The 16776-nt window shown below is 35.6% G+C and overlaps 1 protein-coding gene and 4 non-coding genes across 5 annotated transcripts; all 5 read left to right on the top strand.

The window, feature by feature from the left end:
* The first annotated feature begins 2501 nt into the window (after positions 1–2501).
* On the top strand, positions 2502–16672 carry LOC121321635 (HAUS augmin-like complex subunit 6). The gene is made up of 16 exons (XM_041260638.1): positions 2502–2962; positions 4063–4158; positions 4295–4373; positions 5585–5717; positions 6013–6160; positions 7191–7253; positions 7552–7609; positions 8145–8318; positions 8698–8891; positions 9168–9297; positions 9453–9555; positions 10310–10391; positions 11538–11598; positions 12541–12735; positions 13749–13881; positions 14183–16672. Exons 1-16 carry the CDS (start codon positions 2832–2834, stop codon positions 15217–15219), a joined length of 2817 nt encoding a protein of 938 aa, XP_041116572.1. The 5' UTR covers positions 2502–2831; the 3' UTR covers positions 15220–16672.
* Positions 11319–11450, top strand: LOC121325912. Its single transcript, XR_005951385.1, has one exon.
* Positions 12118–12247, top strand: LOC121325930. The gene has a single exon (XR_005951389.1).
* Positions 13568–13698, top strand: LOC121325925. The gene has a single exon (XR_005951388.1).
* On the top strand, positions 13945–14075 carry LOC121325919. The gene has a single exon (XR_005951387.1).
* Positions 16673–16776: the final 104 nt, after the last annotated feature.

Here is a 16776-nt window from a genome sequence, read left to right as displayed (position 1 = left end):
CGATGCAAGGCCTCATGTTGGCCTAGATATGCCAAGCCAGCTCTGCTGACCTTTGTAATTTGCAGCAGGAAAAGCAAATCCCCAGCAGCACTTTTAAGCAGCATTAGCACTTACATACAGCAGTAAAACATACAGTAGTGACTACAAATATAATTACTGGAGAAACAAAACCACTCAGATTTGTAACATCGTGAAAAATGTAACGTTGTCCCTGTCTTACTATTTAACATTTTGCATGACACCCTTTTATAAATCCTTTTTGTTGATGTGGAGTCTATGGTTGATTCTGTTTTATACATATCTGCTTTAGCACAGAAAATCATTTGGTCAAAGCTTATACTAAAACAGAAATTAATGGAGCAGCAATTCAACTAAATGTGTTTTGAAGGACGTTTTTTCTGTTTTGTTAAAAATAAAAAGCAGGGTTGTGACACCACCTACTGGACTGTTTGTGCACTGACCATAAAGGAAATGACATGGATCAATACTGTCCCCAGGGTTCCTACAACACTGAAATATGAAATATTTAGCACACTTGTGTTTAACTGTACTGCTCCTATGAACAATCAATTGGTATGCATATATATATATATATATATATATATATATATATATATATAGAGAGAGAGAGAGAGAGAGAGAGAGAGAGAGAGAGAGGTATGCTATAACATTTATAAAACTGATGCATGCCAATTTAGCATACACAATTCTAAAAAGTGCACTCATGGGTATTGATTAATATAGTTAACTTACAACATATTAATGTGTAAAATAAGATCTGTTTATAGGGCACTTCAGCTTTAAATGTCACTCTGAACCACCCCTAAAGGAAATCCCAGCAATGATAAGCAGCACTGGTGTACGCTGGTCAAAGCTGTTGATTGCTGGTTTTCAAATGCATGCTGGTTCAGGAGACTTGGCGTTGATACATTAGTCCCCTCGGAAATCAGCGGTAAAATTTCCTAAAATCTGCAACAAGAAAAGTGTTTCATGCAAAACTCTGCGGCAATGACTTTCTAATGAAAAATAGTGCTAATGCGTTAGTCACGGTTACTTATTATTTTTATTATTTTCTTTATAAAATCTGAAAAAAAAAATCCAGAACAAAAATGTTTGCCATATTTTATGGAAATCAAAGCAATAAAGCAAAGAGAGTTCACTTTTTTAAACTCTTCAGCACTGATTACTGGATGCCATTTTTTTAAAAAACATAACAATTCTTAATAAAATGCATTAAATACAGTTATGGCCATAACATATGATTATATTTAATCACTTTAGTAATAATAACATTTGCCTAGCATAATAAGATTTTATTGGTGCACTGGGAATCAAATTAGCAATTGGTACAAATGCACTATTTTACAAATGTGTACTAGACTTGGAGCATTTTTGTGCAAATGTAACACGGTATTTTTAGAAACATGTTGTTCACCAAAATATTGTCATTTTAAAACCTATCCACCTCAAGACAGCACATAGAAATAGTTTGGAAGCTGTGACAAGCGACAATAATTGGCTGATAAACTCGCATTTTTGTTTCTTTGACCAAGGCCACAATGAGAAAGTGCTGCCATCACATACCACAAAACAAACAAGAAAGTAACGATTAAAAATAAAAATGTTAACGCCATGTTAATGCCGTCCCCTTCCTTTTTGAGTATTCATGTTTCTACACCATGTACAGAAACGTGTGTATTTCCATTTACATATATACTGTAATAAGAATGACATCTTTCAGGACCTGCAGCATAGGGACAAGCAAGGTCCTAATTGTGATTATCTGACCTTTCACATAGGAGTAACTGAACAACACTGATTAAATCATTTTGTAAAATAATAATAATAATAATAATAATAATAATAATAATAATAATAATAATAATAATAATAATCTTAGCTATGACGGTGAGCTAATGTAAATACTGGACTTGCATTTTGCATCCTATCTATCTTTTGCCATTACATTCAGTGCTAATTTAGATGTTTCCGGAGCTCACCGATGACCTTATGAATCTCTCCATGGCTGAACTAAAGCTTGCAGTGAGACCCTGCCACACTTCTCACTATACAAACAGCATGTATGCGCTCTAACTTTAAGGCAGGAGAAAGGTAGACAAAAATCAATCACATCCTAGCGATTTAATTTATTAAGCATAAATAAATGACCATCAAAATAATTGGTATGGTGAACCCAATAGTTAAAGTGTTGTTCAAATGAGTAGCCTTTATTTATGCTATTTTAGTGCTAGATTTAACAACAGAGATCATTGAGATGCACCCACCGAAGACGAGTCGTGGTTATTTCATATCTGCTTAGGCGCATGATTATTGGTTAAATTAACTTTCTAATATGATTTGAAATTGCATTCTGATATCTCATCATCAGAGATGGGATGGTCCCTTGAGGATTACAAGCGCCTATGATTGGTGAAAAAAGCAGTACATTTTCATAGGTTCCGGAGCGTGGACTCGTCATGTGACGTCTGCGAGACGTCCAAACGTATTTGGCGGTTTGATAAAGATGGCCTATTTGTAAGCGAGAAAACAGACCAGTTTAGATGTACTTGCGTGAATTGATTGTGTAGGAAACCTTTAACAGTGCAGTGGATATCATAATCAAACAGCGACGTTGATGCATTTAGCAAATATGTTTTGTTGTTGTCTGGGCATAGTTAGCACGTACCAGTACTGGAATTAATAAAGTTGGATGTTTTCTGCTTTTGTTCTTTCTTCTTTTCCAGAAGTTCCATCGGTTAGTCTGAGAACTATTTTATGTAAACATTTTTTTTTTTTTTTTTAATATATATGTTCTGATTCACCACAAGAGGATGTCTAATGTCCAGTCTACAGTCTGCAGTGATGCAGATTATCTGTGGATGTCCCTCCTGGCTTTGGGGTTTCGCCCGGGTGACGCCACAGCTTCTATTGGCAAACCGACTAGTCATGTCAGCCTCGGCGTGTGAGTAAATTAAAAAAAAAAAAGTTTTCACTTCACACAGAGCACAGTATATATCCTTTTGCAGACGGGACAGGCCATGCACCTGTATGTTTAGTGTGTAGATTTAACAAGTTAATTTGAAATATATTCTCAGGTCATCTAGAATTGTGGATGCTTGTATTAATATTCAGCACATGTATACAACAGAGTTGTACTACAAAACTGTAACCTGCTGAATCGCCAAATGTGTGTAAAATAAGTATACAAGTTGCTTTTCAGATCCGTTGCAGTATATCGTGTAATTTTGAATGGATATAGGCTGATACTTTGTCAAATGATTACACAGTGGGTAGCTTTAATACTGCAGTTGGAAGTTGCTAGGAGACACCGTATAACTTTGTGCAGGAGAGCAAATTCTCTACCCCTAGGCGTATTTCGGCATTCCGTAAACTATTACATTATGTTTCTAATTTAAAAAACGAGAGAGATTTACATTCTGGCTTATATATAATTTGTAATGTAAGGTCTAGAGACTGAGATTTGTTAGAAATAGTTGCAGTCGCATTGTAAATTACCATATTTTTTTGATTTAATCATAAACGTGAAGGGTGACCATTTTTGACCTGTCAGGCCTATATTAATACATATTCATGCGCTGTAAATGTAATTGACTGTTAAAAAACAAAACAAAAACAACAAAAAAGTGATATGAATAACTTAAATGTATAAATATTTTATCTAATGACATGTACGCTTCCACAAGCAAAAATATGGAAATGTTTCCAAAAAACGTAACACAAACAAAAAAATAGTGATAGACAGAGCTAGATTATCTGAGCCCTCAACGTTTCATTATGCCAGCTATTCAATGACTGCAGTCTGTACTACAGTCAAGTCTGTTTAAATGCTGATCAGTATTCTGATTCAAATATTATTTTATTGTTAATGATCTGACAATTGATATTACTTTGATTAGTCTATCTACAAAAATATTACATCAAAAAATAGTATTTTATGGTTCTGGCTGTACAGTGTCAATCCTATTGGTTATGTATTTTGCTGTTTATTCTTTTTACAATATGGTTTCTCATTTGTTTTTAAACTTTTTTCTTTTCTTTTAGGCATATGTTTGAGAAACCTAACAAGGATGCTTTTTACATTGTAGCCCACTTTTTATTTGAAAAGTTGAACCCCACACGTGCCAACGATGTGTTCAGGTATGGGAATGAATTTTAACATACAGTAATAGTTTTTAGTGTACTTTCAGTTGATAGTTATGCTGACAAGAATTTGTGTATAAAATGTGTGGTTTGGACTAAAATTATAACGGATCAACTTGTTCCCTACATGAAGGTTTTGTTGGCCTCCATTGGATAGAAAGACTGATTCAGAGTTTCGTAAGATGAGCTATGGATGGCTGCAGGAAATCTATGTAAGTCTACTTTTAAGTTTACAAAGTGTAAAAAAGTTGTTTAACTCTTACCATTAGCACATGTCCTTTTCATATGTTGGTTTCAAATTACACTATGTAACACAATTTTTGTTCCTGGGTAGTAAGTGTTATTTCCTAATTGCTTATGCCTCAAAAGTATAGAAAATGGCTATTATTCCCCACAAACTTTGCTTTTGTGACCAGGACAGTGATATTTCAAAATATCACTATTTCCAATGGGAAAACGGGCAAATGTGTGTCTTTTCGTTCACATAAAGTCAGAAAAAAACAACATATGAATCCAAATTAACATGTATTTATACTAAAGTAATACAAAAATGACTACAGAAGATTTAGAAGTGAGTAGTTTTTCGAGATTTACGATTATACGATTATTAAAAAAGACATTTCGAAGCAGTGTGAAGTTTGCTCCATGTAAGGCCATTTTATAGCTGTAGATTTTTGCTTTAGATCTCCAGATAGTTTAATATTAATAGAAGGATTACAAAAGAGCAGTGAAAAAAGTTTATTGAAGGCGTTGGATATTTCGCACATTGAACAAAATCTTTGTAATTGAATATGTTAACAGAAATTAAGACTTGTATCATCACTGTAGATCCAAGTTAAAATGGGATATATTGTTCATCTGCTGAAGTGCTGCAGTGCTTTATACGAATCGTAACGGCTGTAGTGGGAGATGCTTGTTGGTTAATAAGCAAAATGTAGGATGTTTTTAGGTTTGTGGAAGATTGAGTTTTGTCATAGAAGAGAAGTCAATAACTGAGGGCATCCATAGTGATGTGTCTCGTTTAAATGTAGAACACATTTGTGATGAATTTCAGTAACCCAATAAAGCAGTGAAAGTGTTCCCAGTAAGTAGTTGAAAGGTGGACTAGCCCTTATGTTAGGAACAAAAAAAAAAAAAAAACATTTTCAATGAACTCCCATTGCATACCAGTTTAATATATTATGTCTTGTATGAGCTTAATTACCACAAGAAACCAGTTCAAGTGTGGTTAATTTCCCAAGCAAAAAACTGTTATGCAGTTGTAGTCTTTTTCCTATTCATGTGTTTCCTTTGAATCCCTGGAAATTGAGACCTACAGGACTTGAAGTAGAGTAAGGAATATTGGTGTAGCCCAGGTAAGATTTTTGTACTATTTAAAACCGTAGTTTAAGTCATTTCAATATCTGTTTTTGTTTTCTCGTAGAATGAATGTGGGGGATGCTTTCCCAAAATTGTTGCTTCTTTATTTCTTTCTCCGGGTGGTCCCAAGTTTATTAATCTGATCTTCCACTTTGCCAAGTATGTTGTGATGCAGGTCATAAAGAAACATGTCCGGGGTAAGTATGATGTGAGTCCAGATTACTTTACACATGTCACACTTTAGTAGTTTTTGTTTGGATAAATGAAAATTATCTTAAAATTTGTGAGGTTTCAATGAATTTAGAAGTTTGATGTAAGTAACTTTTGAAGTATGTAAAATCCTTGCATTTTAAATAAGTAAATGGTGATTGTATAAAATAATATTGTGTGTGCGTGTTCCATTTCTTTGTGGTGATTCTTTAATTGTTCATGTTTTGTTTTTCTTGTGAGGTGCTTAAATGTTACTTTCTTATTTATGTTTATCATGAGAAGCCGATGATACATGGGAAGCAGACGTTGCAGGTTCAAAGGCTCAGTATTTGGAGACAAAAAAAATGAGATGTAAACTTGTAAAAAATAGGTTTCAACAAGCAGCTTTGAGGCAAGATAATGTGATCCAGGAGTACCAAAAAAAGGCACAGTAAGTAGTAATAAAACAAAATCAACCGTGCACTGTTTAGACTTTTACCTTGTTTCCATGGATATACTTAAAGATTTACCAGTGATATGCAATACTACAGAATCCTTTTTTTTTTTTTTTTTTTTTTTTTTTTTTTTTTTTTTTTTTTGTGTGACCTAAGAAAATAAACAAACTACTTTAATAAGTTATTATTTTTGACCTACAAGGCTTTGCACGGTCAGGGTCCTAGTTATATAATGGACCACCTTAGCCCTTACATCCCTGGGAGGCAGCTTAGGTCCTCTAACTCTGGATTCTTAAAATGCATGGTTCCAAAACGTGTTACCCCCGGAGGCCGTAGTTTTAGCTGTGTTGCTCCTTTTCTTTGGAAATCATTACCAACTTTTATTAGAATCCACTACAGTAGCCAGACTTAAAAATACCCTTACAATGCACTTAATCTCCACTGGATTTTCTTAATTCTTTGATTTTACTACAGTCTGCACTGTTTATTATAATATATTGTACTTTTATGATTGATTTTATCTCTATTTATTTACCTATTTTATTTATAGAATTTAACTAATTCATTGTTTGTTTTTGTTTTGTACAGCACCGTGAGACACCTAAGTGTGAAAGGTGCTATAACAAATTAGTTATTATACAACCATTCTTTATATAGAGAGAGTTGACATGGACACAGCTGGATTAGTTAAATGAATTTTTTAGTTTTCATCTACTGCAATGTCCATTTAACAGCTTACTGTTTCACTGTCTACTCCACACACTGTAAAGGACACCTGCTAGAGGCTAACTTCAGTTCCCTTGAGGGTGTGCGTATGTTCAGTGCTACATAATACATTGGAATGATTGAACATCTTCTCGTCTAAAGAGACCTTTATGGTTGTTCAGCTGGTTCTGTTCACATATCGGATGCATTCATTGTAACTTCTAGTAACCCTAATGGTCATCAGTTGTTCACGTATAGCATTATAAGAAACATGTAATTGTTTTGTGATCACTTGTCACAGCCTGTGTTGTTGTTCTGCAGGTCACTGGTGAAATCTATGAGGGATCTAAGAGCTGAAAGTGCTGAATATGATAATTTGCTGAAGTAAGTGAAATGTATACTTTTTTTTTTTTTGCTCCCATTTGTTGTTCTGTTGCTATTTTAAATACTTTTTGTGAAATTAGACCAATGTCTCTTTAGAGTAGTCCTTTGTTTTTATATTGGGAATTTGCTAGTAGTCGCCTATATAATTCTAGCAAAGACCATAGTGTGTCACCAAAATATTACAGTAATTATTACCACAAGGATTTAACACATTCCAAAGCATCTGTAGTGTGCCTTTGCATATGAAGTTAAAACATGTAAACCCAAATTGTACAGATTTATTTATTTTTATTGCCAGACTAAAAAATGATCAAAACGACCAAGAAAGGGGTCTTCGAGCTGGGAAGATTAAAAAGGTTTGTGATTTACTCAAGTATCCTAAACCATTTAGTTACAGTTACAGTATTAAAGACATTGACGAATACTTCTAGTTGAAACCTTTGTCAAAGAATTTTGCTAAATAGGTTACTGTAGCATCCTGTATGTATGTTTACAGGAACTCTTGAGAATGAACATGTATGTCCTTGTAGCCAATGCTGAAAATGTCATCTTTTATACAAGATTTTTGTTCAATTCTATCACTGAGCTTGACAACACTGTATGCTGTTGCATGAAGTAGCAGGAGCGTACCTTTTGGTTCATAGTAATTGTGTAGTAAGAAGGCTTTAAGAAGGGAGGCTGCTTGAGTGCCTGGAGCTGAAACATGTGTGAAATTCAAACAGTACAGCCAATTCTCTCTGATGTACAGTACATTGATGGAAGTTAGTAATCATATGCTGGTATTAAATCAGTCATGTTTTGTGAGACACTGCAGATTTAATAAAGGTTAGACAGTGCACAATGGCCTTTCGTGCTGATTGTGAGTGGGCTCAAACAATTTTGCTCCCTTAGGTTCGATCCCTCTGGGCATGTTTAAATGAAGTAATTTCCCATCTGGAAGAGGAAAAAGAGGTTGTGGACTCGGTTGTTAAAGGCAATGTTGACCAGTACACTCTTGATGGCACTGGTGTTTCAGTGAAAGTTCCAAGGTTGTTGCTGGAAAAGATCGAAAACTCTGTGCACATGGTAAGTAAATGCATGAATGAGAATATGTAATGGCTAAACACACATTTACCAAGTCTTGATCTATCTTGCCTTGTCTATAAACAACTATGACACAATCCCATAGACGTAATTGCTGTCTAACAAAGGGCTGTCATGTGCCCTTGACCAATAAATTGACCAACAGCATCTTTCTGGAGAAAAGGAGAATGACAACTACGAGCCAATGATGTCTGTCCCAGATGATCAAAAAAGCTGTCGTTTACATATGCCTGCATTGGGAGCTTTTGGACATCTTACCTTTCAAACAACTGCACTTCAAATTGAGATATTCTAAATATTCTATATTATATATGTTTTTGAAATCTCTCATTGTTTTAAAACTCCTTTTTGTCTCTTTCAGTCCCACACTGGGAATCTGTATCAGGCTGGGAATATAAATTTCATAAGAGTCATTGAGCTATTGAATGACGCCCTGAGGCTTCTCTGTGAAGAGCAATTGCGCACAGGCCCCTATAAAGTGGAATTAGATGTGCAGTTAATAGAAGGACAAGCGAAGCTCCAGACTAAAACTTTGCAGGGTCTTAAACTATTGAGGTATTGACTTTGTTTGTGGTGCAAGAATGTTCAGTATACAAAGGGTAATTGTGTGCGTGTTTTTTTTTGTTTTTTTGGAGGTATGGGTTGGGAACTTTCAAGTTTGCTGATTTACGCTTGGTGCATAAATATTTTGATAGTGTTTTATAACTTAACCTTTATACAGTGTGCATTATACAATACTGTGTTGGAATTTATTAGCGAGAGAACCTTAATTATGCTTTTGTAGTGTGTTTCATTTCACTTGACCTACTGGGGTCTGGACTTTATCAACAGGGAGAAAATTACAAAGGAGGCCCTCCCTGATATAAAAGAATCGATACTTGAAAAAGAAAAGGCCTGGGATAAGAAGTGGGAAGAACAGCTGAAGCAGAATCTGTTCAGTCTACTAAACAATGAGAATCCAGTGAGTAGTTGCATATCACATATTCTTTGGGTTTTAGGGATTTAGCTATTTCTGGATGTATTAAGTTGGAGTGAAAAGATTTAGTTAAATTGAATTAATGAAAATGTAGCTGAAATCCTGAAAGTTTAGAACTGTATTGTTTTATTCTTCCCTAGGCTCTTGATCTGCTCCCGGCCATGTCTGCCTTGTCTTTTGAGCCTGCCACAGAAGCTGGCTACAAAATGAGTGTGTTCTCTCAGTATCCAGCAGCATTTCCAGGTGTGTTCTGTGCAATTGCTATTTTAATTTGACAAGTAGGGAGGGATGTGTTGGCATCTGTTTATGCAGGTCAAAGTCATGTGATCCGTCCCTGAGTTACTAAATCCATTGCCTGGTGCTTTTTGCCTAATGTGTTTACAGTTTGCAAAATGTGTTTTAACTTCAATATTACTCGTAAATGGTTATTCCTAAATGGACCTGGAATGTTTAATATTGCTAGTGTTAAGACTGCTGCTTTTATTCATTTTACATTTTTTCCAAAACATTTTTTACTTAAAATAAGTTTTATGCTATAGTCTGTGCATGTAGTATGTAGAGAATTTGGGGGTTTAATAAATACATAACTGAAGAGCACTTGGACAGTAGCAATTTTATATTAAATACATAAGGCTGTTTAATGTGTCGACTGTTTTTAATCACACTTACTTTATGAAATGGCAAACCAGCTGCAGTGCTTAATGGAAATATAAAACTAAGTGTCAGTTCAAGAGAAAACTTAGCTAGAAGATTTATTAATTTATTTAACAGTAACCTGTAAAAAAAACACTTAAGGGAATGTCTGAGAAAACCCATGGTGTTTTATCAGTGTATTTTCCAAAGACCATTTCAAAAGTGAGCCTTTGTTGCCCAAGCACTTTCTCTGTCAGATGAACTTGTTCTCTGTTAATTAAGCCAGTTATTATACTAGGAAAAAAAGCAAGGACTGTAAGCTGTAGTTGGTTCCCTGCTTAAATCAAATATGTTTTTTGATCAGATTCGCCAAAGGAAGGGACCTCAACAAACAGCTTCTTGTATGACTTTGGGAAGAGTGTGGAAAAAGAATCAAATATCAAGAGGTATGATTGATAAAGGTGTATTTTTCTATATGCAGTTTTGCAGAAGCTTAGGGGATGATAGAATATTCACACTTTTGACCTGACCATACACTCTCCATGGTGTGGACATCTTCCCAGATTTAGGCTGCCGTTTTGATTTGGGCCAGGGCCTGCATCCAAGGGTCCAACAGACCTTTAAATCTCGCCACAAAATTTCTCAGTTTTTCCATCGACCTCAGTGTTGCTTTACTTTCAAGTACAATGCTACAAAAAATAGACAAGCCTCAATTTCTGTGACTGGCAGATTGCCAGTAGGGCAGCAAAACATGCATCGAGTTCATGATGCACAGTTAACAATCACCAGTACAGGCGATTCCTAATTTTGTAATTCTTGTTTACTTCATTATCAGTAATACAGGCGGCATATGTTTTTCTACTTGACTAAGTTACTTACAGCTTTTCCTCAGGACTGTATAGATAAACTTAGTAGATGAACACTTTGGTATATTTTTCACATCTGATGTTCTGCTAATGACTCGAGCATTAACACCTGATGCCAGAGAAAGGAGTGTGGCAACAGCAGAGCCAAGTAAAAGACAATGGCTGCTTTAACAGTTGGCACATACTAATTTTCATGAAGGGTGTGGTTATGAAGGGGGAGTATTTAAGATGGCATCTCAAATCTAGTGCTCAAACCCAATACCTGGCTTACTGAGACATTGAGGGAGCAACTACAATTTCCTGGAATAAATTGCATACAGGGAAATATAAACTGATACAATCTACAGGTGTGTATACTTTAAGTCTGCACTTGGTAAGCTGTGTTTTGTCAAGTGTAGTGTGTTTTTGCTCTTTTTTTCATTTTTTTAATAATACTGATTTACTATGCCGAATTGTGTCATTGATTGATATTGCTTAAGTAGCATGACTAAGAAGAAATAATAATAACGGGAGGGTGATACACAGGTAGAAGTAAGATTTTGTTCTGCCTGCCACAAACCTTCCCTATAATAAAACTGCCTTCTGATGACCGGGGCGAACTGAGAGAAATCGCAACGGACTGATACGAGGCTGACAAGCACATTGCAATATATGCTGTGAGCATTGGCATACTTGCATGGATTGCTAAAGTCTTTATTTAATTATATTTTTTTAAACCAATTTCAGGTCCTCATTGGCTGGAATAATCAGCACACCTGATAGAGCAAAATGTACAAGTCTGTCAGAGGTTTGTCCCTTTTTTTAATAGTCTTTGTTTCTTCTAATGTGTTATTGTTAAATGGCTTCAAATTCCAATTTTATTGTAATGATTGCAGTCATTGAGTGGTTCCTATTGCGATTTACTCAGTCGTAACAAACTCCTAAAATTGGGTGATTGGTTCCTAAATTCCTTTTGAAAATCAGTTTCTAATTTCCCATTCTCAGTTTTGATAATTGATCAAAATTGCAATTGGCAGTACTGTGTTAAAATAACCCCAACCCTGTTCCTATTGCAATTATTAAATTGTAACAAACTCCTGAACTTTAAATAAATAATAAATTAAATATTGCAGTAAGAACCACCACCAGAATGTAAAGGGACAGGTAAACAAACTAAGAAAATAAAATGTGACCCTTTACTACTGAACTACCACAGAACAGAGTAGCAAGCTTATGTTAAACACCAGTTTGATATTTTCATTTTCGAGTTTTATTTTTTTATTGTCATCTTTGAAAACTGTATTTCAAGTAGGTGTGGCCCTTTTTTTGAGAGGATGATACACAGGTGGAAGTAAGATGTGTTCTCTTGTCCCAAACCTTCCTTACAATAAAACTGCCTTCTGTTGACTGGGGCGAACTGAGAGAAATCACAACGGACTGATACAAGGCTGACAAGCATGTAGAATTAACTCGTCAAATTTCAATTCTATGTAACGGTTTGGTTTTTAGAAAGAAAAGTGTGTGTAGTTTAGCTGAAGGTTTTCTTGAGTTAACAGGGTATTAGGAATTCTGGATTACATATACTGGCTGACACCTAAGGCCAAATGCATATTACAGTATATTACACAAAATAAAACAAACAGGTTGCAGGGTTTATTTATTTATTTTAAATGTCGATACTGAGGGGTCTAATTTTCAGTGACATATTTTGCAATGTTACTAACATTTGTGTCTCTTTATTTTTCACAAGCAATGTACTGAACCCGAGATTGTTGTGCGTGGTGCACGACCAGGCAAGCTAAAGTCTGAGCTGAATGAAGTCCAGATATTTAAATCATTAAGAACTCCAGTTAATGACTTTAGCTGCAAAACAAAACGAACCCAAAGCCTGGGAAGGATCCAAACCGATGTTCTTCACAAGGAATATGACAACCTGGCTGATAAGGTACACTAATGTTTATTTTAACAGTTGATATTCTAGCAGATTATGGCAAAGGCATTGTTTTTCACAAGTTTAAAAACTCTTAAGAATTGTGCAGAACTTTATTAATTCCCGTCAAATCTCCATTGGTCAGTGTCACAGGGCTGATTTTAAATGCTGTATTTTCGTTAAGAGTTCAGTGCAGGTTAAAATCCACTACAGGTGATTTTTTGATCCTCCTTTTTCACAACCCCACCCCTAAATCGGGTATTATGTCATTCTTGGATAATTAAACTACTGTAATTAAACTACTACTCAACCCTGGTTGTTTATTCAAGTTCATCTTTAAATGAAAAGATACACAAATATTTTATTAAGATAATAAAGTAAAATGTCAAATATTATGCTGGGTCATTCATTTATATAGGGAGACGAGCTCTACTACAATACCCTGAATAGCCACACTGTAGGTATGCTTTTTTTATATGTTTATCTACCTATGTCTCTCTCCGAATTGTCGACCTATACATAAAGCAGTACCTAAACCTAGAGGAATACACACAAGTACCAATTAAGTGACATTTTTCAGTCATTGCTCGAGCAATGATTGTTTCAAGTACTCAAACTCACCCTTGTATCAATAGAGATGTCTCTGTTACAGTGACTCTGTGGATCCATAAAAGGCAAGTTATTCAATAGTAAATTAGAAGTCAGCTTGGGACCTAAATAATAACAGGACTGCAATTCTTATTTATTTTTCTTTAAACTGTCTCAGCAGTCTGTGGGATGGTTTCCCACCACAGCCACATTCTTTACTGCTATTGTAACCTGTCATTCTTTTTAAGCTACACATTCATGGGAGGGTGATACACAGGTAGAAGTAAGATATGTTCTGCCTGCCACAAACCTTCCCTACAATAAAACTGCCTTCTGATGACCGGGGGGAACTGAGAGAAATCGCAACGGACAGATACGAGGCTGACAAGCATATTGCATAGACACTTTTTTTTATAACAATTTATCAATTTCTTCTGCAGTTTGCTGAAGCTGTGGCAGCCAGCCCTGCTGGTTTTGAAAGGAAAGCTTTTGAGCTGGAGGATATATTAAGCACATTAACTTCGGATCCATTTATGACACGGAAGGAGCTTCCTCGCACACCAGAAAGCTTACGTAAGTGTGTTAAATAAATTTAAAAAATGTAATTTACTTTTGGGGTTTTGTTGACCAATTGTTTGGGAGGGTGATACACAGGTAGAAGAAAGATGTATTCTGGCTGCCACAAACCTTCCCTATAATAAAACTGCCTTCTGTTGACCGGGGCGAACTGAGAGAAATCGCAACGGACAGATACGAGGCTGACAAACAATTTGGTCTTTTAGCCTCTTGCATGCTTTTATCTGAAGGGACGTGAGCTTTCAGATTGCAACTCTGATACTGTTTTATAACTTTTTTTTTTATGGTTTCTTTTCAGTTTCAGATATAAGAAGTTCATGGAGAAAAGCTGTTGCGGAAGGAGAAGCACAACAGGCAAGATTGTCTGGCAAACATATTTTCGATGAGGCTGAGGAGCCACTTGCCAATCGGGTGGATTCCAGTATAGCTTGCTTTCTGACGCCGCAAGGCGCTGAACTTGAGGAGACTTTCTCAGATCCAGTTAATAAATTGGCAAATTGGATGAACTTTGCTACACTTGAAACACCTGGAGTCAGTTGTGAAACCGAGAAAATGCTCAAGATAGGAAGGAAAACAGATATACAAAATGAGGTTTTCTCACTGAATAGTGCAAATAATGGATCAGGGATCCCAGATCATCACCCTCTAATGGAACATAAATTAAGCCCTGAAGTGTCTTTCTTAAATATGAAACCAGCTTTACAAGCTGATAGACATTTGGAAAGCCAAAAACTGACTGATTCTTGTGGATTGTCATACAGGCGTGAGAGTGGTTCACTGCACTCCACAGTATCTTGGAATTCTACTCACATGCTTGGAATTGGAGACAGTGCTGACAGCAGCGATGTTGTCCAATTTGGAATCTCCAATGAAACGCTCCCTGAAATACTTGGCAACGAGAGTTCCAAGGGACTCTGTTCAGAAGATGGACTTGAATCTGAAGATGAAGGCATGGAAAACTACACTCTTACAGCAAAGCTTGCAGAGATTCATCAAGGGGCAAGGGTAGACATACAGTCATTCCGCAGCAGGTATGAGAAAATCAGACAGGCCTATTCAAAAACCTTGCCCCCTGAAGATGTTGAGGAGGCACATGTGGAAATTGGTTCCCAGTCTGTTGATGTAAACCCAGAACCAGCACAGTGGGAGAGAGCAGATCAAGTGTTCACTTTGGATCTGGACTTCTTGGAAACCCTGACTCCCACCAGTAAAGATAAGAGGTTGACTCTCCCAAAGTTGGCAACATTTTCTCCATTGAATGATATTCAGAGTGTTATGGGTGAAGGAACAGAAGATTTTGATCTCTTCTCATTTAATGGGGGTCAACAGCTGTAGGGATTAAAAGTACAACTTTTGGGAATTGTACTGTGTAACAAAAGCTAACTGATGCCACCTTTACAGTCAAACGTTTGTTTCGCTTTTAAATGGTTTTGTACATGGGCAAATAAGTGTGGTGCTTAAAGTTCAAGTAAAACTTGCCCCAGAGACTAACCTTGTCCCAGGTGTTGGGTAATATGATTTCCACACCGTTTTAAATTATATTTTGAATATTTATTTCAGATCACATGGGGGGTTGGATGAACCATTTTTCTGCATGAGGCCATATTGCTATATTTAAACCACTGGAAAACGTAATAACTCAGTAACTTCTATGTTAAGGGATGTATGAGACTGTAGTTGCACTTTTTTTTTTTTTTTTTTAAACTGCTATTGTCCAGGTTATGCGCTGTACTGTTTAACACTGCCAATGGCAAAGGAAATGTATTTGTTTATTTTAATTTTCTGAAATTGTAAATAGTTAAAAGTATAATAAACATTGTAACAGCTACATTGTTTTTAACGGAAACCCCACGATAAAGCAAATAAGATTTTTGGAATTTTAATATGAACCCTGTTTTAAGATGGGTTACACCCCTGTATTTATACACCAATCTTTCAAAAAAAGGCCACACACAACCTGTATATAACATGTAATTTCTGATCACAGTCCAACAGCATGTACTTGCTACCTGCTGTAGAACGTCTCCACCTTGCTGCTTTCTCTGGTAAACTTAGCAGGGCATTGACAAGGTTTCTACACAGGAAAGAACAAAGTACCATATGGATTTATAAGAGCAGTAATGGGACTTGTTTTATACAAGTGGTCTATATTAAAGTTTTTGCTGATTTAATGACTAATATGATTAAAACCTGTATATCTTGCTGATATACTGAAGCTGAAAGCAGGTTTGTACTGGAACTTTTTCTGATAGATGTCCTTAGCTCTATGTTTTGGGGTGTCAGCTGACATCTAAATGTAAATAGGAAGTCTACAGACCATTCACAGCTTTTTAGGTCAATAGAAATCATCAAATGATCCCAGTCTTGCCAGAATTAAAGTGCATTTGAAATCAAGCATGTTTGTTTGTTTTTGTTTAAACTTCCAAGAGCAAACTAAAAATTAAATTATCAAAAAATTCAGTTCCATGATCAAGACAATTAGCTACTGTAATATTGCATAATTGACTGTTACAACTCCTGCTTGGTAGGTGAATTCCCAGAAAAGGGATAAGGCATCAACAGTGCTGTTTTGTAGAATTTATCTACAAATAAGTTCAGTACAAATTCCAGTGTTCCATTCCAATAAACTTGCTTTTTTTCAGTACAGTACTTACTAAAAGCTAGCTTAATACTTTAATAACATTGTTCTAAGCTGAACTGTTTTTCTTCTATTGTAATACCATTTATTTTTATTCTTGTTGAACTGTCTCAACTTTAGGATTGTTTGTTTAGGTTTAAGAAGAAAATAAAGTGGATAACACAGATATTATTCACAGAATAGACTGTTTTTTTTTTTTTTTTTTTTTTCCATTTTCTTTTATATGACTTTCTGTAGTAATTGCAAGTCCAGAG

This window comes from Polyodon spathula, chromosome 1 (genome assembly GCF_017654505.1).
Source record: "Polyodon spathula isolate WHYD16114869_AA chromosome 1, ASM1765450v1, whole genome shotgun sequence".
In the NCBI taxonomy this organism is placed as follows: domain Eukaryota; kingdom Metazoa; phylum Chordata; class Actinopteri; order Acipenseriformes; family Polyodontidae; genus Polyodon; species Polyodon spathula.
Note: the sequence above shows the minus strand (reverse complement) of the source record. Positions and strands in the feature narration are given on the sequence as shown.

Bases quoted from the DNA above. Each gene is read 5' to 3' on its own strand.
- LOC121321635 (XM_041260638.1), top strand. From the start codon at position 2,832: ATGTCTAATGTCCAGTCTACAGTCTGCAGTGATGCAGATTATCTGTGG. The intron at 7,254-7,551 runs GTAAGTGAAATG...TTTTATTGCCAG, and splicing joins GAATATGATAATTTGCTGAA to ACTAAAAAATGATCAAAACG. The intron at 11,599-12,540 runs GTTTGTCCCTTT...ATTTTTCACAAG, and splicing joins AATGTACAAGTCTGTCAGAG to CAATGTACTGAACCCGAGAT.